The 23,013-nt window shown below is 59.0% G+C and overlaps 2 protein-coding genes and 1 long non-coding RNA gene across 4 annotated transcripts; 2 read left to right on the top strand and 1 right to left on the bottom strand.

Moving 5' to 3' along the window:
* The first annotated feature begins 317 nt into the window (after positions 1-317).
* On the top strand, positions 318-5,555 carry NDUFS8 (NADH:ubiquinone oxidoreductase core subunit S8). Its single transcript, XM_064287664.1, has 7 exons — positions 318-393; positions 3,024-3,081; positions 3,171-3,221; positions 3,787-3,876; positions 3,957-4,129; positions 5,161-5,289; positions 5,370-5,555. The coding sequence occupies exons 2-7, from the start codon at positions 3,024-3,026 to the stop codon at positions 5,499-5,501; spliced, it is 633 nt and encodes a 210-aa protein (XP_064143734.1). The 5' UTR covers positions 318-393; the 3' UTR covers positions 5,502-5,555.
* Positions 5,451-13,400, bottom strand: LOC135231614 (uncharacterized). Its single transcript, XR_010322381.1, has 2 exons — positions 11,540-13,400; positions 5,451-7,765 (listed from the first exon to the last, which is right to left on the bottom strand). It is a non-coding gene; the product is annotated as an uncharacterized LOC135231614 (long non-coding RNA).
* TCIRG1 (T cell immune regulator 1, ATPase H+ transporting V0 subunit a3) lies at positions 9,702-22,795 on the top strand. 2 transcript variants are annotated; one of them, XM_064287654.1, is made up of 20 exons: positions 9,702-9,824; positions 13,395-13,515; positions 14,155-14,233; positions 15,473-15,693; positions 15,769-15,854; positions 16,180-16,306; positions 16,626-16,708; positions 16,947-17,040; positions 17,119-17,331; positions 17,981-18,125; positions 19,683-19,822; positions 19,893-20,050; positions 20,265-20,355; positions 20,884-21,002; positions 21,088-21,301; positions 21,627-21,758; positions 21,949-22,059; positions 22,142-22,259; positions 22,374-22,551; positions 22,636-22,795. In XM_064287654.1, exons 2-20 carry the CDS (start codon positions 13,399-13,401, stop codon positions 22,712-22,714), a joined length of 2,505 nt encoding a protein of 834 aa, XP_064143724.1. In that variant the 5' UTR covers positions 9,702-9,824; positions 13,395-13,398; the 3' UTR covers positions 22,715-22,795. The 2 variants fall into 2 exon arrangements, with proteins under 2 accessions (XP_064143724.1, XP_064143725.1); XM_064287655.1 differs by lacking the exons at positions 22,374-22,551; positions 22,636-22,795 and having other exon boundaries at positions 20,884-21,000; positions 22,142-22,181.
* Positions 22,796-23,013: the final 218 nt, after the last annotated feature.

The following is a 23,013-nucleotide window of genomic DNA, read 5'->3' as shown; positions in this document are numbered from 1 at the left end:
GGATCACAGGTGAAGTATCTCAGGCAGGGCCCCGCCCCGCCCCTGGCCCCGCCCCCGGCCCCGCCCCAGCCCCGCTACTCCCTAAACCCAAAGCCACCTCCTGACCTCGCCCAGGATGTCCCGCCTCACGTAGCTCGGGACTCCTCGCTTATTGGCCTCTCTAAACCAACATGGCCAGGACTTCAAGAGCCTGCCCTGTTCTAACCAATCAGAAAAAGACGTTTCTGGATTCCCGCCTCTTTCGGGCGAGTCACTGGCCAATCAGATCACACCATGGACGGTCGGTCCGGAAAAGGCGAAGCCAGCCGGCCCAATGGCAGCGTCCCAGAGCGTGGGCTCCGCCTCTCCGCTGACAGGCCTGCTCGGCACGGGAAAGAGCGGCGGCGCTTCAAGGTAGGTGTTCTGGACTCAGCCGTTACGCCGGACCTGGGCATGCGGCGCCCAGACGAGTGTGGCGCCCCCACTGGCCCCGCCGGTTCCGCGCCCGGGCTTCACCTCGGCCGGCTCAGGACGCGCGGCCCTTGTGCCCTTCAGCGTGCAGCGAGCGGAGCGGGAGGCCGGCACCTCAGGGCGCATGCGCTAGCTTGGTGGTTACTGCTCCGTGGGGTCAGAGGTCACGGGGAAGGTCTGGGAAGGTGCGGGGTTGGGTGCCTGGGGCTGGAGTCAGAGGTCACAGGTTACGGGAGCTAAGTGCTAATCCTCGGCATGTATGAACCCCCGTTCTTCCCATGACTCCCCATTTCACAGGGAAGAAAGCTGAGCCTAGGTGGTCACCTGCCCAAGGTCACACGGCGACAGGTGCAGAAGGGGCTTGAATGTGGAGACAGGAACGTGATCCTGAGGGTCGTTTGAGCCTTCAAAGGGTTCCAGCGGGGGAGGGTGGCCGTGGGTGGGTCACGTAGGGCCGCAGCCACCTGGCAGGTGACTTTGAGCACATCGCTCAGCGTGACTGAGCTGCGGCTTTTCATCTGTCTGTAAAATAGGCGTGATAACAGTGTCTTCCTCGGAGGGTCTTTGTAAGGACCTTGTAATGGCCAGGCCCTAGGCTGGGGTTTCCCATTACAAGGTCCTTACAAAGACCCTACGAGGAAGACACTGTTATCACGCCTATTTTACAAGTTGTCAGTAAATGTTGTTGTTCATAAGCGCTCAATAAGTTCTACTTGGGTCCGATTTAGGGGGGTGAATGGGGGAGGGGAGGGATGGAAGCGAGGAGCGCTGCTCAGTGGGAAGTATTTAAACGATCTCTTAGGAGGTGAGACAGAGAACTTGGGGTCCACAGGTACTCCTAGCCCAGCTGACCAGAGCCAGGTGGGAGGGATGAGAGGAGTACTCTGGGAACAGGGGGGCTGTTTGTGCAGATTCACCAGGCCAGCTCTGGGACCCACCCCGGCCTCCCTCACTTTTTTTTTTTTTTGCATCTGTTCCGTTTTTGGATCCCTGATGGCACAGTGGTTAAGAGCTCAGCTTCTAACCAAAACGTCAGCAGTTTGAATCCACCAGCGGCTCCTTGGAAACCCTATGGGGCAGTTGTACTCTGTCCTATAGGGTTACTACGAATCGGAATCGACTCAGTGGCAATGGGTTTGGTTCAGTGGTTATTCTGTTTTTATTGTAGGAATTGGCTGCAGGCCCCTGACAACCTCTGAGGACAAAGCTGGATATATTTTTTAAATAATATTTTATTAGGTGAAAGTTTACACAGGAAATTAGGTTCACATTTAACAGTTTTTGTACAACTTTTGTTTTGAGACGTTTGTTACATCTTTCACAACGTGTCAGCATTTTCATTATTTCCACTCTGTTTATTCTGTTTCCATTGATCTAGCTTCCATGCCCCCCTTACCTTCTGATCCTTGCTTTTTAGGGTAAATGTTGCCTGTTCGGTCTCATATAGTTGATTATTTAAGGGAGCACAGTATTCGTGGGTGTTGTTGTTGTTATTAGGTGCCGTCGAGTCGGTCCCGTGCACAACAGAACGAATCACTGCCTGGTCCTGCGCCATCCTTAAAATCGTTGTTGTGCTTGAGCCCATCATTGCAGCCACTGTGTCAATCCACCTCGTTGAGGGTCTTCCTCTTTTCCGCTGACCCTGTCCTCTGCCAAGCATGATGTCCTTCTCCAGGGACTGATCCCTCCTGACAACCTGTCCAAAGTATGTAAGACACAGTCTCACCATCTTTGCCTCTAAGGGGCATTCTGGCCGCACTTCTTCCAAGACAGATTTCTTCCTCCTTTTGGCAGTCCATGGTACATATATTCAATATTCTTTGCCAACACCACAATTCAAAGCCGTCAGCTCTTCTTCGGTCTTCCTTATTCATTGCCCAGCTTTCACAGGCATATGATACGATTGAAAATACCATGGCTTGGGTCAGGCGCACCCTAGTCTTCAGGGCGACATCTTTGCTTTTTAACATTTTGAAGAGGTCCTTTGCAGCAGATTTACCCAGTGCAATGCGTCTTTTGATTTCTTGACTGCTGCTTCCATGCCTGTTGCTTGTGGATCCAAGTAAAATGAAATCCTTGACAACTTCAATCTTTTCTCCGTTTATCATGATGTTGCTTATTGGTCCACTTGGGAGGAGTTTTGTTTTCTTTACGTTGAGGCACAATCCATACTGAAGGCTGTGGTCTTTGATCTTCATTAGTAAGTGCTTCAAGTCCTCTTCACTTTCAGCAAGCAAGGCTGTGTCATCTGCATAATGCAGGTTGTTAATGAGTCTTCTTCCAATCCTGATGCCCTGTTCTTCTTCATATAGTCCAGCTTCTCTTGTATTATTTGCTCAGCATACAGATAGAATAGGTATGGTGAAAGATCCGTGGGTGGTATTTTTTATTTTATAAGCCAGTCTGTTATCTGGATGAAAGGTTCCCTCTGGGAGTGGCTTCAGTTTTGAGTTCAAAGGGTACCTCAGAGCAATAGCCTACGGCATTCCTCTAGTCTCTATGGGTCCCATAAACCCACGGCCTGTAGGAATTTGAGCTTATTCTCCATTCCTCCCTCACATTTCTGCCTGCAGATGCGCTGCCTGGCCACGCCGTCTCTGCTGCGAGTCCTGGCCCAGGCCCCACGTGCAGGTAGGATGGTGGGGGCCTTTCCTGGGGTAGGGGAGTTCAGTCTCCCAGCACGAGGTCACAGCTGCAAAGCCTACCTCCTCACCTTGCAGGTTGTCTCAGTGGCCGGAGCCTCCACAGCAGCTCCGTGGCAGCCACCTACAGTGAGTACTGGGCGGCCTCGAGCCGCAGGCTTTCCTGAGCTAGAGGCAGGGGAGGAGGCCTGGTTTCTAGTCCCGGCTTTGCTAGGGGCTCCCCACCTCCGAGCTCCGGTTTCCTCTCTGTAAAATGTGTATGATGCTGGGGACTGACTCGTGCCGGACAGAGTTCGCCATTGCAGGGAGCGTGGACTTCCCTGTGGCTACGGAGTCTGATCTCGGAGCTCCCTGGATGTGTTAGGAAGGGAGTTGCCAAGGCACGGGCCATGGGTGTCCCTACCTCCTCACCAGTACCCCAGAACCCAAGTCCTTACTCACTCCCTCGACTTATCTTTCAAAGCTCTGCTCGAAGGGTCCCTGGGCTCCGACAGCCCCCCAGGCCCAGAGAGAGGTTGGCAAGGGCTGCCAGGGCCCACTCCAGTCACCTCTCGCTTAGGCTGGGGAAGGTCTGTAGGATGAGCCAGCCCGTGGTGGTCCCAGGCAGGCCTCTTCCCTGAGCTGGGTTCCCTGGGAGGGGCGCACATGGTGAGTGAGGCCCCTGCCATGGCCTCTCTGCCCTTCTCCCCTGCAGAGTATGTGAACATACAGGAGCCCAAGGAGGACATGAAGTCAATGACTGATCAGGCAGCTCAGACCCTACTGTGGACAGAGCTTATCCGAGGTGGGCCCTAGGGGGAGGGGAGGGCAGTGGTGTGTCCTGGAGGAGGGTGCCCGTGCTCACCATGCCCATGCTGCCCACAGGCCTGGGCATGACCCTGAGCTACCTGTTCCGGGAGCCGGCCACCATCAACTACCCATTTGAGAAGGGTCCACTGAGCCCGCGTTTCCGTGGTGAGCACGCGCTGCGCCGGTACCCATCCGGGGAGGAGCGCTGCATCGCCTGCAAGCTCTGCGAGGCCATCTGCCCCGCCCAGGTCAGCCCCCAACCCCAGACTGAGTGCCGCCCAGCCCTACCACAGAGGAAGGGCAGCTGGGGCCCAGACTGAGATCTGTCGTGTCTCCCCAGAAGTCCCTTCCTTTCTCTGAGCCACTTCCCTATCTGTACATGGAGCAACGAGGCCATACGGCCAGGGTACTCGAGGGTTGGTGAGGCAGGAGGTAAAGCTCCCAGCCTGCGCAGACCCTGCCCTTGGTGGTCCGGTCAGGGATGTGGAAGCAGGCCTGTGAGCCGGGGGCGGCACGTGAGTATGGAGGTGGCAGAGGCCTGTTTGACCTAGGCCCCTCCAGCTCCTGGGGGGTGTAAGGGCCATTGCCAAGCCCCTTGGAAGGTCCTCCCCAGGCCAACCCCTCCCCAGACCCAGCTGGCATAAGGCTGTACCCAGGAACAGGGAGTTAAAGGCCTTTCTTGAAGTTGGGCTTTGCCCCTCACGTGCTGCCTGGCTTTGGGAAGCCCCTCAACCCTTCTGCACCTCAGTTTCCTCCTCCATCAAATGGGGATACTTAGACCCATGTCAGTCGGAGGGTTGTTGAACATTCAGCGAATAGCTACTGAGTGCTTGTTACAGGGTGAGCCCTTCAGGGCTGTGGTACTGCCGGGAACAAGAAAGGGACAGCCTCCCCTCCTGAGGTTTAACATTTTGGGCAGGAGACACTGGCAGTGAACAAACACAAAGGCCAGATAGGGCAGGGCAAAGAAACAAAAAGAGGTGCCATGGTAGACGTGGTGGCCTCTTGGGAGAGGAGTCAGGCAGGGTGTCTGAGGAGGTGGCATCGTGCTGAGAGTGAGTGACAGGAGGGTCACCCCTAGAGAGCCCGGGAGAAGGGCACCCGGGGATGGGGGACATGTGCATAGTCCCAGGGCTGGGAACGAGCAACGCGGCCGTGGGTCTGGAAAGGAGTAGCCCAGAGAGGTTGGGCTGCTGGCCGCGAGGGCCAGAACACCATGTCCTTGAGGCTGGCGCAGTGGCCAGGCAGAGTGGCAATGCCCGGTGGCCGCTTCCCCCAGGCCATCACCATTGAAGCAGAGCCACGGGCAGATGGCAGCCGCCGGACCACCCGCTATGATATTGACATGACCAAGTGCATCTACTGCGGCTTCTGCCAGGAGGCCTGTCCCGTGGATGCTATCGTGGAGGTGAGGGGTGCCCTGGAAGGGAGGCGGGGCGGGGGCTCCTTGGCAGGGCCTGACGGGGCTGTGGCTGTCCCTCTCGGCAGGGCCCCAACTTTGAGTTCTCCACGGAGACGCACGAGGAGCTACTGTACAACAAGGAGAAGCTGCTCAACAATGGGGACAAGTGGGAGGCTGAGATTGCTGCCAACATCCAGGCCGACTACCTCTACCGGTGATGTGCGACCACTGCCCGCAGCCCCGCTGCCCCAATAAAAGTACTCTGACCCCCACTGCCTCCTGTCGTGAATCCTCTCCAGGGGGGACCCTCTCCTGCTGGATGGAGGCCTTGTGGAGTCCTCCAACTGGGCCAGGGAGGGGTCCACTGCCCCCCAACTGTCTCAGTGGGCCCTGCTGGTCCTGTCTGTTGGCAAGTCCATCAGAGGTGGCCCAGCCTTCCTGTGTGACTTGGAGGGACCCATCAGGTCCTCCCCTTGGCTGAGCCACAGCCCAGAGCAGCCCTGCCTCACATGTCTTCCTGGGCATCTCCCCCAAGGCTCAACAATGTTGAAAGTCACCTGGGCCTGGCCTCGCTGAGGGCCACCCACAGGTAGGACCCTTAGTATTGGCGCCTCCCAAATACATCAAGTGGCAGAACCTCAGAAAGGCCAGGCCGTCCTCACTGGGGGCAGGGGTGACAGTCATGCGGAGTGACACAGGCCCTGCTGTCCCTGAGCTGGCCTTGGCCACATCCCCTTTCCACCCCAAGTTCCCCAGACCGGGACTTCCCTCTTTGCAATCCCAACCATAAACTCCTGGTGCCCTCAGGCCACACACAGGCCCAGTGCTGAGGGACAGGAGGTAAAACCCAAAAATCGCCCCCTTGAACTTGGTGCACTTCGGTCTCAGCAGCGAGCAAACGCGCAGGTGAAGTGACTTGCCCAGGATCACTCGGTATAGATCAGAACTAACTTGGTCTGAGAGATTCCACAGTCCACTTTTCTGTTCCCAAAAGGGCTTTTTGCAAAATACTGCTCTCCCAAGATGCCCCTTAGAAAGAAGGGAGAGGGTATTCTGTGGACCAGGAGTGAGATACACCCCAAGTGCCATCTCCCCTCGGGCAGGCGTGGTATGTTAACACAGGCAAGGCTCTGAGAAGGCCTGCAGCAGGAAGCCCAGCCTGTCCCAGGCCTCTAGGGAGCCCCTTCTCGGGACGCCCCCTGATGCCTGGGCTGCCTCCCAGCCGAGGCTGCCCTCTCCCTGAGGCAGACGTGGCCCAGGCTTCCTTGAGGCCTACCACAGGCTGAGGCTGTGGTACAATACAGTAAGCAGGAATCCCAGGGAAGACTGAAGTCCAGAAGTGTCCAAGTGTCCATCCCATTGTTGGTCCCAGGGGTGCTGGAGATGAGACTCCTCCGTGGGGACACAGTGGGAGCGGACCTTTTCCCAAATGAGGCAGACATAAAAATCCTAAGTCACCTCTAATTTAACTTTTCCGGACAACCATCATTAAATAATTGGCAGAGAGCCTATGTTTGTACACAGAAGAGTAGAGTATTTTTATTAAAAATGGGTCAAACAGTTTGATAGTTTCTCAAAAAGTTAAACATAGAATTACCATATGGCCCAGCAATCCTACTTTTGGGTATATACCCACGAGAATTGAAAACAGACTTGTAGACTAAGGTTTATTGCAGCGTTATTCACGGTAGCCAAAGGTGGAAACCACCCACGTGTCCATCAGCAAGTAGGTAAACATAGTGTGGTACATCCATACGAGGAAATATTATTCAACTATAAAAAGGAACGAAGTACCGCCAAATGCTACAACATGCTGTTTGTTGTTAGGTGCTGTGGAGCCAGTTCCGACTCTCAGCAACCCCACGTACTACAGAACGAAACACTGCCCAGCCCTGCGCCCTGCCCACGGTCATCGTTAGGCTTGAGCCCATTGTTGCAGCCACAGTGTCGGTTCTTCCTCTTTTCTGCTGACCCTCTGCCAAGCGTGATGTCCTTCTCCAGGGACTGATGTCCAAAGCATGTGAGACGCAGTCTCGCCATCCTTGCTTCTGAGCATTCTGGTTGTACTTTTTCCAAGACAGATTTGTCAGTTCTTTCGGTAGTCCGTCCAGCTTTCGCATGGTATGATGCAACTGAAGATACCACGGCTTGGGTCAGGCGCACCGTAGTCTTCAAGGTGACATCTTCGCTTCGCTGTTCAACACTTCAAAGAGGTCAGATTTGCTGCAGATTTGCCCAATGCAATGCGTCTTAATTTGTTGACTGCTGCTTCCATGGCTGTCAATTGTGGATCCAAGTAAAATGAAACCCTTGACAACTTCAGTCTTCTCTCTGTTTATCATGATGTTGCTCATTGGTCCAGTTGTGAGGATTTTTGTTTTCTTCATGTTGAGGTGCAATCCATACTGAAGGCTGTGGTCTTTGATCTTCATCAGTAAGTGCTTCAAGTCCTCTTCACTTTCAGCAAGCAAGGTTGTGTCATCTGCATAACACAGGTTGTTAATGAGTCTTCCTCCAATCCTGATGCCCCGTTCTTCTTCATATCGTCCAGCTGCTCAGATTATTTGCTCAGCATGCAGATTGACTGGGTATGGTGAAAGAACACAACCCTGACACACACCTTTCCTGACTTTAAACTACGCAGCAACCATTTGTTCTCTCTGAACAACTGCAACATGCATGAACCTTAAAAACATTATGCTGAAACAAGCCAGTCACAAAAGGTAATATATGATTTCACATATATGAACTACCTAGAAGAAGTAAACCCACAGAGACAGAATGCAGATCGGTAATTGCAGGGGCTAGGGAGAGGGGAGAAAGGAGCACCTGCTTAGTGAGAGGGGAGAAAGGAGCACCTGCTTAGTGGGCGTGGAGTTTCATTTTTGGGATGGTGGAAATGTTCTGGAACAAGATGGAGGTGGTGTTGTGCAACATTAAGGATGCACTAAATGTCTCCAAAATGGTCACTTTGAAGTGGTTACTTTTATAGGATGTGAATTTCACCTCAGTAAAAAAGTGGGTTAGAGTGAACGTTGCTTCTGGTCTGACCCCCATCCCACTGTGTCCGAAGCATTTTCCTCGGATGGTCACTGCCAGCTGTAACGCCACGGTGTAACCCCAATAGAACTCCGGCTTCCACCTGCCCCGTGAAGTACTGAATTGAGGGCGGCCGGGGCTGGTGTGGTCCAGGGGTCGATCACCCAGTAAGCAAGGTAAGCATGGGCTTATTTGTGTTTACTTACTAATCTGCAGTGCACAATTTTACATGGGTTTCACCACATCTTTGCCTTGCTTATTGGGTAATCTGTCCTTGGGTGTGTCAAGAGCCCCCCCTCCCCCAGTCAGGCCCCTAATGTCAGAGCACGCTGGCCTTTGGCTGTGACTCACAGTTCCCAGCCTGGGCTCTGGGGCTCCAGCTGCCCACCACCTTCCCCCTCCCGTCTCCCCTAGGCCCTTGCTGGCAATGTGGGTTCAAGGATCACTAGAGCTGAGGGATCCCCTCACTCCTCAGTTCCCCAGTGGGTACGGGCCAGGCCTGTCTAAAGTGCAGGCGGCTGGACCTTCCTGATCCCCTCGGTCCCGGTAATGGGACCTGGTGAACCACATGGGCTCACTAGGAGCCAGGTAACTGTGACACCCCCTGCTGTAGGTAGAGCCATTGCTAACTGCCATTGAAGGAGCCACAGAGGGGCCACCACCCACCCAAGGCCACAGAGTGCTGGGCCTGAGTCCAGGCCCCCTGGGACCTTGCTGGCTCCCTAACCCAGGTGGTCAGAGCAGGAAGGTGTAACGACTGGGGTATGGGCCTGTCAGCTCCCCCAAGGGAAAGGGGGTTCCTAGAGGTAGGGGAGGGTGCTGGGGAGACAGGGGTGCTGGATCCCAGGACCTTTAGCCCGAGAGTGTTGGGGGTTAGCGCGGGTGTGGGGCTCTACCCCCCTAGGGGACCCCAGGCCCATTAGCCCGAGGTGGGTGGTGGGGGCCGTTCCCCAGCTGGGAGCTGGGCCTGAGCTGGGCGCCCGACCCCATCCCGGCCGGGAGATGCGCTTGGCTGGCGCTGGCCAATTATCTCCGCTTTGGTCTCTGCGCCTTGTCGCTCCGAACCGAGCGCCTCACGACCCCGAACGGGCTCCCAGCCCCCCGCGAAGGGCTCGGCCCTACCTCGGGCGATAAACCCAGAAGCCGCCCGAGGTCACGGTCCTGCCGCCTCATCCGCCAAGCCCCGGGATTCCCCGGCGTGGGCGGGGCCAGGGCCCTGGGCCGCGGAGTCCGGGCGGGCTGGGGGCGGAGCCCGGGCGGGGCGGGGCGGGGACTAGGGCGGGCGGGGCGGGGCCCGGGTTGGACGGGGCGGGGCACTCTTGGCTCCGCCCCTCCGCGCCCCCGCCCTGCCCGGTCTGGCTGCGCTCGCCCCGGCAGGAGTTAGTTTGCAGGCGCCGCCACCGGGAGCGCAGGTCCGCGTCCGGCCGGGCCCAGGCGGAGCGGCAGCGTGAAGCCGAGGGGCAGCGTGGAGCGGAGCGGCGCCGCGTGCAGCTGACCCCGGGGTGAGTGCCTGGCCCGGATCTGCTGAGCCCCCAGCTCTGCCTGCCCCCCCGCTCCCCTCCCGGCCCCAGAAAGCGGATCCGGGCGCCCCCACCAAGTTGGGTCAGAGGGTGCCGCTCAGTCTGATGCCGCGGCGGAGTGCCAGGCCTCGCGGGGGCCACGGAGGTGATGATGACGGGGAGGATGGGGTGTTAACAGCTGGAAGAAATACTGAGCCCAGCTCTGCCAGCCTGGGGCACTCCGCTTTCCCTGTCGCAGTTTTTCTTGCCGCATTTTCCTCTGAAGGAGGGACCCATTCTGCAGATGCGGAAAGTGAGGCCCATGCAACTAGGAAGTGGCAGAGCCAGAGGCGAGCTGGGTCATTCTGACTCCAGAGACACTCCAGACCCTTGCCTCCAACCCAGCTCATTACCCAGGGACAGGGCCTGGGAGGAGAGATTGGGGGTGGTCTCCTGGAGGAGGAGGGCTTAGAGCCACACCCTGAGGGACCAGGAGGAGAGGGGGACCGGGAGAGGATTGGGCTGGAGCTGAACCCTGCAGGCCCCAGACTGGAGGCACCTTCACCCGTCGTTGTTGAGTCAGCTCCGACTCATGGCGCCCCCATGTGTTACCGAGTACAACTGCCTCATAGGGTTTTCTTGGCTATAATAATTATGGAAGCAGATCGCCAGGCCTTTCTTCCACGGTACTGCTGAGTGGGTTCGAACTGCCAACCTTAAATTAGTATTCGAGCTTAAACCGTTTGCCACACCCAGGGACAAGGCACCTTTATTTCCTCAGTAAACACGACTGGGAGGGAGCAGGGAAGGCAAGCAGAGGGGGTGAGGCAGCAAATGCCTCAAATGCCAGGGGAGGGGTCTTTGGGATGATTTGGCCCTACACACCCATGCCCTCCATAGGTTGTCCCACCCTTGGGGGGGCGGTGCTCAGGACCAAGGGGAGCCAACTCAGTGCTCCTGTGTCAGGATACTGGGCTGGAGTTGCCACGGCTGCTGCCTGGACTTCCAAAACCGGCTCCCCATAACCCTCCATTTGTCAGTCCAGCCCCACAAGCCACCCAGATCAGGAACAACCCTCCCCTGAGCACTTCCTGTGCCTGGGGCTCCCGAACCTGCAGCCCTGGGCCTGGCTCCTGCCTGGCTCGGTCACCTGCTGATCATGTGACCCCGAGCCTCACCTCTCCAAGTCTCAGTTGACTCATCTATAAAAGGGGGTTGCAGTGCCCCCCACCCCCCATTCAGGATTGCTGTTAGGGGTTAGCTGAGGTAGCAAGGGTAAAGGGATCACATGGAGGCTCTGGATGGCCAGCCAAAGAGGAAGTAGAGGCCCAGAGAGGGCAAGAGACTTGCCCAAATTCATAGGCAATCATGCCTGAACAGAGCTCAGAGCCCAGGTCCCTGGCCTGCTGCCCTGTGGCCCCAGCCATGTCCTCGGGCAGTGGGACCTTGCGCCTCCGGCTCACCCTTCTGGACGGGGCCCTGTCTCTGGCCGCCATCCCAGCATTCTCCTCACCCAGGCTGGGGATGGGGCTGCTGTTCTCTGTTTAGAGTTAAGGAACCTGGGCCCAGGGGAGGAAGTGACCAGCTGGGCAGGCCCCAGCTGGCCCAGGCAACAGGACGGACGCTCTGGCTCCAAATGTTCACCCTCTGGGGACCACCCCCTACTGCCCCCTCTTCAATCTGAGAGCTAAGGAGACTGATCCCAGAGACAGTAGTACCTGATCCTGGGCTCCAAAGGCAGCGGCCCTGGAGCAGGCTGGGCACCAGGAAGGCCGGGTGAAGGCTGTCCCGCCCTCCCCTGCGGACAGTTGAGCAAGGCCCTACCAGGCATTCCCGGTCTTTCAGAGTTTCACTTTCTCTGTTTCAGCAACTGGAAGGCTGCTCCCGCCCTCACCCAACTGCAGCAGCAGCCTCTGGGCTTCCCCTGGGGAGGGCCCCTTCATCGGTACCCACCCCCGCTTCTCCCTGCCCTCCTCTCGGCCCAGGGGACCCAGAGGAGATCCCCACCCACTTAGTGCACGCAGACACTGCAGGGGGTAGGAGGGCTCCCAGCCACCGCAGGGACAGCCCCCTTGCCAGCTCCGGGATCTCTGGTTGTCACAGTCCCTCGCTGGGGTAGAGGTGAGGACTCCAAGGACAGCTTGGCTGGCCAGGGCTGGGGAGTTAGGGAGGCCTGGACGGGGCCTCTGGCCCAGGGCACCATAAAAATGGTGTGAGTCAGACATCCTCTAATTCAGGGAGAGAGGAGAGTGAACCTCACCATCAGCCCAAAGCCGATCCCCGTGAGGTGGAAGCCAGACACCTGTGCTCTCCAGCCTTTTTACCAAAGCCATCCCTCCCAGGGCACCTTCTACTTCTCTGCTGAGTTTGATAATACATTGCAGTGGCCACACAACTCACAGTCCATATTCATGATTATGGGCTTTATTAGGGAAGTAATGGTATGATTCAGGATCAGGATCAACTTGGAAGTCACAGGAGCAACTTAGGATACAGTTCTTCAATCAGGACAGCTTCTCAGCCATGCCCACAGGCAGGCCTCTCTGCTAGCCCTCAGCCTGGCCTCTGCTCTGCTCCAGCGAGTGTAACAAAGCTCTTCAGCTCCGTGTACAGATGCCCGGAGGCACCCTATTCTGCCAGCAAGCCTCTCCCCGAAGGCACACAGCTCTCTCACTCTGTGGGTTGGTGAGCCTAGACTGCCGGTCCTGTGCCTCTTCCATCGAGTGCCGTCTTCACCGTTACAGCTATGTCTGTCTCCTGGGTCTAGGAGGTTCTCAGTGCGGGGACCTGGCATCCCAAGGGTGTGCTTTGCTCCCGGCTCTCCTTGATGGTAGTGAGGTCCCCCTCCAGCCTCTGGGATTTGCTCCCTGTTGGCCTATCAGGATGGCAGACCTGACCAGTCCACTACAAGCACCTTATTTGCATCAGCAGAACTGTCCAGTCCCCTTGGTGGGCCAAAAGCACTTTATTTGCATTAAAAAAAAAAAAAAAACACTTGCCATCAATCTGATTCTGACTCATAGTGACCCTATAGGACAGAGTAGAACTGCCCCATAGGGTTTCCGAGGAGCACCTGATGGATTCGAACTGCCCACCTTTTGGTTAGCAGCCAGGCTCTTAACCACTGCACCACCATAGTCCCACCCAATCATTTTGCGGGAGTTACAAGACCAAGGGTAGAAGGGCCACGGTAAAGCAATTCACTGCACCATAGGCCTCAAGGATTGGTAGGACCAGGGCGAGGGTGGCCAGAGAGGAGGCCCAGCGTGCACAAAGGCCGGTGTGAGCAGAGCCAGTGCAGACAGAGGGTATTGGTCAGGGTATCTGGAACCAGGCACAGTGAGCTGATGAGGCTGGGCTGAGGTCGGGCAGTGGGGTCAGTCGGCCTAGGCCTCACTCCCAGCTGTGCTGCTTACTGCCTGCTTGGCCTCAGCACCCACATTGTGCCTTCCTGGGCCTCAGTCTCCCCATCTGCCAGATGGGGGTGGTGTAGGATCTCAGGATTATGTGAGCTGAGGTGTGTGGGCTACGTGGCCAGCCCCTGACTGACCCCCCCCCCCAACCCAACCACAGGACCATGGGTGCCATGTTCCGGGGCGAGGAGGTGGTGTTGGCCCAGCTCTTCCTGCCCACAGCTGCTGCCTACAACTGTGTGAGCCAGCTTGGTGAACTGGGCCTCGTGGAGTTCAGAGATGTGAGTGAGGGCCGGGCTGGGGTGTGGGGCGGCCCTATCCTGGGGTGTCACTGCTGAGAGCAACCTATAATCTAGTCCCAGATAGTGGGCCCCACCCCAAAGGCCACCTTCCCTCATAGCAGAGTCCGTGGGTGGCACATACAGTTAAATGCTCAACTAAGAGCCAAAAGTGTGGCCATGTGAACCCACCCAGAGGCTCCTCGGAAGACAGGCCTGGCAATCTGCTTCTGGAAAGTCACAGCCTTGAACACCCTATGGAACAGCTCTGCTCGGCACACGTGGGGTCGCCATGAGTCAGAGCTGACTTGAAGACAACTAACAACAACCACCCCCATAACAGCCCCCAGCCCTGCTTGAATCCAGCAGCCCCCGCCACAGATACTCTGTTCTTAGGAAGTCCAGTGCTACCCCGGCTGAGGCCACCCTGCCCTGGCCTAGGATCAGCCCAGCCCCCTCGGTTCCTGCCCTCCAACCCCAGGCACGTGGGTCTGGTCGCACCTCCAGCTGGCCATCTGGACACTCATGGTGTGCTCAGCACCTTTCTGGAAGAGGCGGCTGAGGCCTGAGCAGAGCCAGGCCCTGGGGTGGGACCTCCCTGGTCCCCTCCTGGGTGCACTGACCCCTCTCTGGCAACCACAGCTCAATGCGTCAGTGAGCGCCTTCCAGAGACGCTTCGTGGTGGATGTCCGGCGCTGCGAGGAGCTGGAGAAGACCTTCAGTGAGTTGGCCCCAGGCCCGCATCCCAGGCAGGCTTCCTGGAGGAGGTGCTGTCTGAAGAGTGCTTGGTCTGAAGAGTCCTGGTCACCCAGGTGGAAGGCAGGCCCAGGCCTGGCTGTGCAAAACCAAGACATGGCAGGGGGGGTCATCGACTGTTCTTGGGAACAGGGCAGCCTTGGGGGCCTGAAAAAGGCCTTGAATACCAGGAGAGGGCCCTGACTTCGTCCTGTGGGCACTGGGAGCCACAACAGTTTTCTAGGCAGGGGAGAGGCTGGGGCAGAGCTTTCTCCACTGCAGAGGACTGGGGTGGGTGGCGGTGAGGATCTTGGGTTGGTGCCCCGAGAGTAGTTCCTCCTTGGACCCAGGCAATAGGGACCCCTGTTCTGTGCCCCTCCCAGGAGGAGGCTGCAGCCCCAAGAGATGGAGCCCCCACCTCCCCTTCCACCTCCAGGCCAGGAGGAAAGAACATATTTATTTGATGTTTGTTAGCTTGATTTAAGGAGCTCTGGTAGCGCAGACATGAGTCAGAATCAACTCGACGGCAACCGGGTTTTTGGTTTGGTAGCACAGTGGTTAAGCACTCAGCTACTCACCAAAAGGTCTGGGGCTTGAACCACCAGTGGGAAAAAGCCTCAGCGATCTACTCCCAAAAAGATTAAAACCAAAAAACCAAACCCAGTGCTGTGGAGTCAATTCTGACTCATAGTGACCCTATAGGACAGAGTAGAACTGTCCCATAGTTTCCAAGGAGCGCCTGGCGGATTCGAACTGCCCACCCTTTGGTTAGCAGCCGTTGCACTTTACCACTATGCCACCAGGGTTTCAGTCTAGAAAACCCTGTGTGGCAGTTCTACTCTGTCACATGGGGTTGTCATAAGTTGGAATTGACTCAATGGTATGCAACAACAGGTAGCTTGATTTATTGCTTCAACAATCTGGCATGTTATATGCACTCATCCCAGGCCCTGCAGTGCTAGGCCCGCCTGCTTAGGAGACCTGAGACCACTGAGAAGCTGGGGCTGGGGCTCGGCAGTGGCCAGGAGGGTGGGGAGGGAAAGCAGCCCCCACCTGAGCCCAGAGGGAGAGGAGGGGTCTTCTGGGGTGGAAGCTTGGCCTGGGAGTTTTTAGGGTCTCCGGCTCGGAGCATTAGTTGGCTGGTGGCTGATGGTGGTTTGGAGACAGTGTTTGGGGTCCCCTGCCGGCCCCAAGTGGCCCCCTGACCCTGACCCTCTGCGCCCAGCGTTCCTGCAGGAGGAGGTGCGGAGGGCCGGCCTTGTGCTGCCTGTACCTGAGGGGAGGCTGCCGGCGCCCCCACCCCGCGACCTGCTGCGCATCCAGGAGGAGACAGAGCGGCTGGCGCAAGAGCTGCGTGACGTGCGGGGCAACCAGCAAGCCCTGCGGGCCCAGCTGCACCAGCTGCAGCTCCACGCCGCCGTGCTGGGCCAGGGCCATGGCCCCCCGGTCAGCACCTACCCAGGAGTGGGGCGGGAAGGCAGGCCCTATTGGCCCCGATTCACGGTGCCTCTCCATCCCTAGGTGGAAGCCGCCCACCCGGATCTGCTGTCAGAGAGGACCCCCCTGCTCCAGCCCTCCGGCGGGCCACACCAGGACCTGAGGGTCAAGTGAGTGAGGGGCGTATGGGGCCCCGTGGGGCAGGCCAGGTCGAGCTGAATTCCTGTCTAGTGTTCCTCCTCCATCCCCGCCTTCCTGCTTTCAGGCTGCCCCTGCCCCCCCTCAGCCTGAGTCTCTTGCTCCAGAACCCTCGCCCTGTGGGGGTTTCTCCTCTCTGGCCCTGCCTGTGGGTTGGGGGCGGGGGTCCTGCCTTAGCCTGAGGAAGGCCCAACATGCTGGTTATGGTTCTGGCCAGGGCCTGGCAGGTGGTGCGGGTGGAATGAGGCTGGGAGGTGGGCTGGAGCAGCCCCGGTCCAGCCCACCTGTCCTCTGCAGCTTTGTGGCGGGAGCCGTGGAGCCGCACAAGGCTGCTGCCCTGGAGTGTCTGCTCTGGAGGGCCTGCCGTGGCTTCCTCATTGCCAGCTTCCTGGAGACGGAGCAGCCACTAGAGGATCCCGTGACGGTGAGTGGGTGGGGGGCCCAGGCTGGGTGAACGGGTGGGGGTCCCAGTTGGGGTGAGTGGATCGGGGGGTTGGACTCGGGTGAGCTATCAGGGGTCCAGGGCTGGGGTGAGGGGGCTCAGGCTGGGGTGAACAAGTGGGGAGCCTGGGCTGGGATGAGTGGCTGGGGGGCCCAGGTGGGGTGAACAGGTTGGGGGGCAGGGCTTGAGTGAGCAGTGCGGGCCCAGCTGAGGTGAATAGGTGGGCGGGGGGGAGGCTGGGGCGTACAGCCCTGAGTGGGGCACCCAGAGCTCCAGGGTAGAGTGAACCTGGCTTCCACAGCGTGAGCCTGCCACCTGGATGACCTTCCTCATCTCCTACTGGGGCGAGCAGATTGGGCAGAAGGTCCGCAAGATCACCGACTGGTGAGCTGCACTCTGCCCTGCGGGTGGCCTTCAGAGCCCTGTCTGGCATGCTCTGGCCTCTTGGGGACACCCTTGTGCCCAGACCCCTGCCTGTCCCCTAGCTGCACAGGACACTTTCTCCACCAAGAATGCCCATCCCTGGCACTGCCTGGTGGGCTCCAAGTCTGAGTCTCCCAGCAGCCTCTGTGAGGCCAAGGCTGCCCTTCGGCCTCTTATATCACCCTGTGTCCCCCACCAGCTTCCACTGCCACGTCTTCCCCTTCGAGGACCAGGAGGAGGCCCGCAACGGGGTCCTGCAGCAGCTGCAGCAGCAGAGCCAGGAGCTGCGGGAGGTGGGACCCCTGCTGGTCTAGTACCCCTGCCCGCCCCACCACCCCCAGCTCCGCTTGACGGCCCACTCTGGCCCCCAGGTCCTGGGGGAGACAGAGCGGTTCCTGAGCCAGGTGCTGGGCCGGGTGCAGCGGCTGCTGCCGTCCTGGCAGGTCCAGATTCACAAGATGAAGGCTGTATACCTGGCCCTCAACCAGTGCAGCGTGAGTGCCACCCACAAGTGTCTCATCGCCGAGGCCTGGTGCCCCACGAGTGACCTGCCCGCTCTGCAGCAAGCACTGCAGGAGAGCTCGGTAAGCACCTCTCCCGCCACCCCCCTCCACCTCCTCTGCTCCCACCTGACACCTGTCACCCCCTCTCCCACACCTTCGGGTCCCCCCTCCCACACCTTTGTCTGTGGCAGGAGGGGGGGGTCCTCTGTGCCACCTCCTCCAAGAAGTCAGCCCTGACTGCCCCGCCCAGCAAGCTGTGCCACCTCGGACTTCTCAGAGCCCCTGGGATCGGCGGGTCGCACCCTGGAGGCTGCGTGGGACTGCTGAAAAAATCAGAAACGGGGTTTAAATCCAGGTTCCCTCAGGCCTGTTGGAGCTCCTCACCTGTGAAGAGGGTGTGATAAGCCTGTCCTCAGTGGTTTGCTCACCTGTGAGGATGCGGCTCCCTCTACTGGCCACCTGGATGATCTGCATCACACGTTTACTTCCCAATAATTACCAGATTTTTTTGACTCTCCTAAACCCCTTGACTCTGGACTGATCATCCCATTTCATAGATGAGGAGCCCGAGGCCCAGGCTCCCCCAGTGCCTGCCCAGTGAGCCCTCACAGCACTCTGCACCGCCAGCTGGGCCTGGCTGGGGCTGGGGAGGCCCGAGGGTCCCTGACTGTGGAGACTGACCCGACCATCGGTCTCTGTGTCCCTGTCCACCTGCCCGCTGGCACCGCAGAGTGAGGTGGGCGTGAGTGCCGTGGTTCACCGCATCCCCTGCCGGGACATGCCCCCGACGCTCATCCGCACCAACCGCTTCACGGCCAGCTTCCAGGGCATCGTGGATGCTTACGGCGTGGGCCGCTACCTGGAGGTCAACCCCGGTGAGCACCATGGCGGCCTCTGTCAGGGCCATGTGTCTCCACACTGGGCCTGCCCTGCCCTCGGGACAAGAGGCACACTTCCCGTCATGTTCTTGGGGGGCTGTTGGGCTATAAAGCCCGGTTTGTGGCGTTATGTGCATCCCTGGCCCACTTCCCCTGATTACTTTTATGAGGAAGTCAGCAAGGGGTTATACAGAGAACAGAGGCTTTGCAATAGGAATGGCCCACATTTGAAGCCCAACTCACATTGAGAAGTTTCTTAGCTTTTCCGAGCCTCAGTTTCCTCATCTGTAAAATGGGAACAATAGTACAGTAAAACCTGTGAAAGCCAGAACGTGTATAAGGTGGAAACCTGTCAGAGGAGGAAAACTCAAATATTTTCCACTAATAGCGACAGAAAAGTGGTAAGACTGCACCTTGTCAAACAAGGCAGTCCTATGAAGTTCTAGCTGTCACAGATTTCACTGTATAAACCTCAGGGAGTGTGGGGAAGGTCATCAGAGGTTGCCGGCAGCGGCCCACAGGGCCCAGGCAGGCCTGGCTTTATTTGGCCACACCTTTTTAAAATTTGAATAAGCATCTTCCCAGGAGAAAGCAGGAGTGGGGGGCACAGGGGAGCAGGTGGGGGGTGGGGCACAGGGGAGCAGGTGGGGGCAAGGAGCTGAGAACTGGGTGGTCTCCAATCAAGTCCCAGGCTCAGCCTGATCCTTTGGGAGCTTTCAGACCCTGCATCCATTGGCCATTGGTTAGGTGGGGGTGGGGAGGGTAGAGGGGTGCTGGGGGTGGGACATGACTGATGTTGCACTCCTGGCATATCCGCTTGGGTGATCTTCCCAGGCCAAAGGGAATCTTCTACCAGTGGCCCATCCAGCCCTTATCAGTAAGGCAGGAGAAGGCGGGGGAGGGGTGCACAGAGCGGGTAAAAGGAGTCTGAGGGGTATGGGCAGGCCACCAATGTGTCCTCCGCAGGTGTCAGCATGTCAAATAGGAGTTTTTGCAAAAGTCTGAAAGGTTCGGCAACACGGTGCCTACATGGCAACAGGCCGGAATTGGCGGTGGCAGTCCCCAGAGGGTGCCCCCACCTGCCATTATCTTCATTTAAAAAAAACCAAAGCTAAACTCCTTGCTGTCGGGTCAATTCTAACTCATAGCAACCCTATATGACAAAGTAGAACTGCCCCTTAGGCTATCCACAGCTAATTTTTACGAAAGCAGACTGCCACATCTTCCTCCCGCAGATCAGCCGGTGGGTTCAAACCACTGACCTTTTGGTTCTCAGCCGAGCCCTTAACCACTGCACCACCAGGGCTCCTTTTACAGATGGGCAATGGAGGCTCAGAGAGGTTAAGTAACTAGCCCAAGGTCCCACAGCTAGTAAGCCGTGGGCTATTAAATGCAGGCAGACTGGTGGCCTCGCCTTGCAAACACCACCTTTGCGTCTCCTGGGGCCCCAAAGGCCTGGGCTTGGGGCGCTGCGGCGTGGCGTGCAGGCCCGCCCATGGGCATGGCACAGCCTGCACCGTGGGGTCCTGGCTGACCGGCCCCCTCTGCCGCCAGCGCCCTACACCATCATCACCTTCCCTTTCCTCTTCGCCGTGATGTTTGGCGACGTGGGCCACGGGCTGCTCCTGTTCCTCTTCGCGCTAGCCATGGTGCTCGCCGAGGACCAGCCGGCCGTGAAGGGCGCGCAGAACGAGGTGAGCGCCGCCGGGGGTCCGCAGGGTGGGGCGCCGGGCCGGACAGCCCCTCACGGCGCCGCACCCCCAGATCTGGCGGACCTTCTTCGGCGGACGCTACCTGCTCCTGCTCATGGGCCTGTTCTCCATCTACACCGGCTTCATCTACAACGAGTGCTTCAGCCGCGCCACCACCATCTTCCCCTCGGGCTGGAGCGTGGCGGCCATGGCTAACCAGTCGGGCTGGAGGTGAGGTCACGGCCCGCCCCTCGGCACCAGGCCGCGCCCCCGGCACCTCGGCCCCGCCCCCACAGCCCCACAGCCCCGCCCCACACCACCACAGCCCCGCCCCTTGGTACCTCGGCTCCGCCCCACGCCACTACAGCCCCCGCCCCGCAGCCTCCCCGGCTCCGCCCAGCCCCTGCCCACCGACCTCAGTGCGAACCTCCCACCTTTGCTGCAGCGACGCGTTCTTGGCCCAGCACCCGATGCTCACCCTGGACCCCAACGTCACCGGTGTCTTCCTGAGACCCTACCCCTTCGGCATCGACCCCGTGAGTCCTGGCCGTGGGAGGTGGCACCAGGAGGGTAGGAGGACTTGGGAACTCCTGACCCACTTCCCCATTCTTTGCTCTTGTCTTTAGTGCTTCTGAGCACCTGCTGTATGCCAGGCCCTGTTGTAGGCTCTGGAGACCCAGGGCACTGGGACAGGCGCGGCCCTGCCTCTCTGGGCCCACACTCAGATGCATAGAGAAGCAACACATGCCCTGTGCCAGGCCCTCTTCTAGACCCGGCATGTGAATTGACTTACATGTAATCCTAGTAACGACCCCGTGGCATCAGCTTTTTACAGATGAGGAAAATGAAGCTCAGGGCTGCCCGGTTGGGGACGCAGCAGAGCTGGGGTTTGGCCCGGGCGTCTGCTCTAACGGTTCCCTTACACTGCCCCTCAGTGGGTGCTTACAGATTGTGCTGAAGGCTGTAAACCACAAACAGGGTGATGAGTGACCCCACCCCAGGCTGGGGGCCCCCTGAGTCTGGCGGGTCTGGTCCAGGAGTGACACCTGCTCCTCCTCTCCCAGATTTGGAGCCTGGCCACCAACCACCTGAGCTTCCTCAACTCCTTCAAGATGAAGATGTCTGTCATCCTGGGGGTTATCCACATGGCCTTCGGGGTGGTCCTCGGAGTCTTCAACCATGTGTGAGGGCCGGGGCTGTGGTGGGCGAGGGTGGCCAGGCTGGGCGGGGCAGACCCTGGTGACCCGCTTTGCGCCCTCCTGGCCCAGGCACTTTGGCCAGCACCACCGGCTGCTGCTGGAGTTCCTGCCCCAGCTGACCTTCCTGCTGGGCCTCTTTGGCTACCTCGTCTTCATGGTTGTCTACAAGTGGCTGCGCGTCTCGGCCGCCGGCGCCGCGGAGGCCCCCAGCATCCTGATCCACTTCATCAACATGTTCCTGTTCTCCCGAAGCCCCACCAACCGGCCACTCTACCGGGGGCAGGTGGGCACACACCCCCTCCTGGTCCTGTGATCAGGGGGCCACTCGAGCTTCAGTATCCTCATCTGAGAAATGGGATTCAGGCTGACGCCACGAGCTGCTTTCGTGCAGACAGGGAGCTAAAGAGGCAACAGTGTACAGTTCCAAACTGGGGTGACGCACAGAAGGTTCTAGAAGCCAGAGGTCACTCTCTGCACGCGGGAGCAATGGCCCCACTTACTTAGTGATGGGCTTGGGAGGTGGGGATGTGGCTTGGGAGCGGCCTCTGTACAAAACCAGCTTTGTCCATGGTTATGAGGGCCACTCTGACTCGCCCCTCTCTCTGCAGGAAGTGGTACAGTCCACACTGGTGGTCCTGGCCTTGGCCATGGTGCCCATTCTGCTGCTGGGTACACCCTTGTACCTGCGCTGGCAGCATCGCCGTCACCACTTGCCAAGAACGCCTTCCGGTCCACAGCTGGTAGGGACCCAGGGAACAGGGGATGATGTTTGGAGGTGGGACCACTGTCAGGCGGTGCCACCCTGAGCCCTGGCTTCCAGGCCACCCCCTCAAGTTGCGCTGGGAGGTGCTTGGTACCGGGTGGGAGGTGCTTAGCACCAGGTGGCACCCTCCTGGCACTGGGAGCTGCTGACGCTGTTTTCTCACCCAGGACGAGGACAAGGCTGGGTTTCTGAACTCGCAGGACGGCAACACGTCTGTGAATGGCTGGGGGTCTGATGAAGAGAAGGCGGGGCCCCCAGGGGACGAGGAGCAGGCCGAGGTGGGTGCGGTGCCTTCCTGAGTGGGGTGGGTGGGGGCGGCCATAGGCCCCGCTGGCTCCTCACCGCAGCCTGCCACTGCAGTTTGTCTTCTCTGAGGTGTTCATGCACCAGGCCATCCACACCATTGAGTTCTGCCTGGGCTGCATCTCCAACACCGCCTCCTACCTGCGCCTCTGGGCCCTGAGCCTGGCCCACGCCCGTGAGTGACCGGCAGGGAGCGGGAAGTGGGGGAGGTCCCCACCGCAGGCAGGGCTCAGGCAGCGAGGGGCTAGCAGCAACCCTTGCCCTTGGTGCCCATGCCCCCCACCCCCAGAGCTGTCAGAAGTGCTGTGGGCCATGGTGATGCACGTGGGCCTGAGCATGGGCCGTGAGGTTGGCGTGGCGGCGGCGGTGCTGGTGCCCGTGTTTGCTGCCTTCGCCACGTTGACTGTGGCCATTCTGCTGGTGATGGAGGGACTCTCGGCCTTCCTGCATGCCCTGCGGCTGCACTGGTGAGCGAGCACCCACGATGGGCTGGGCAGCGTAGGGGCGGGCAAGGGTGTCCCCTCACCACCCACTCCCTCTCGTGCCCCCAGGGTGGAGTTCCAGAACAAATTCTACTCGGGCACTGGCTACAAGCTGAGCCCCTTCACCTTCGCCGTGGAGGACCAATAGTCCCCACCGCAGACAGCGCGCCCCCCACTCCTGCCCTCGCCCCACAGGAGCAAAGGAATAAAGACACACAAGGCTCAGGAACTCCGTCTGGTTCTGTCTGGTCCCTGGGCACTGGGGAGCCCTGGGTTCTGGGCTGGCCCCTTTCCAGGCCTCTCTGATTCCTTGGCCTGGGCCCCAAAGCGGCCCCTGCCTGCTTTGCACCCAAGGCTGAAGTGAGGCTGTGGGAGTGAGGATCTGGGCTCAGAGAGGTGTGGGTGGCCCCAGGGGTACATCTAAAACCCCCAAACTCACGGGGCCCA

The sequence above is a fragment of the Loxodonta africana genome, chromosome 7, assembly GCF_030014295.1.
Source record: "Loxodonta africana isolate mLoxAfr1 chromosome 7, mLoxAfr1.hap2, whole genome shotgun sequence".
Lineage (NCBI taxonomy): Eukaryota > Metazoa > Chordata > Mammalia > Proboscidea > Elephantidae > Loxodonta > Loxodonta africana.
This window is presented reverse-complemented; position numbering and strand designations above follow the sequence as displayed.

Excerpts from the sequence above, each read along its gene's own strand:
- TCIRG1 (XM_064287654.1), top strand. The coding sequence starts at position 13,399 with ATGGGTGCCATGTTCCGGGGCGAGGAGGTGGTGTTGGCCCAGCTCTTC. Across the intron at positions 13,516-14,154 it reads GCCTCGTGGAGTTCAGAGAT|CTCAATGCGTCAGTGAGCGC; the intron begins GTGAGTGAGGGC and ends TGGCAACCACAG. Across the intron at positions 20,356-20,883 it reads ACCCCTTCGGCATCGACCCC|ATTTGGAGCCTGGCCACCAA; the intron begins GTGAGTCCTGGC and ends CTCCTCTCCCAG.
- NDUFS8 (XM_064287664.1), top strand. The coding sequence starts at position 3,024 with ATGCGCTGCCTGGCCACGCCGTCTCTGCTGCGAGTCCTGGCCCAGGCC. Across the intron at positions 3,082-3,170 it reads GGCCCAGGCCCCACGTGCAG|GTTGTCTCAGTGGCCGGAGC; the intron begins GTAGGATGGTGG and ends CTCACCTTGCAG. Across the intron at positions 3,877-3,956 it reads GTGGACAGAGCTTATCCGAG|GCCTGGGCATGACCCTGAGC; the intron begins GTGGGCCCTAGG and ends TGCTGCCCACAG.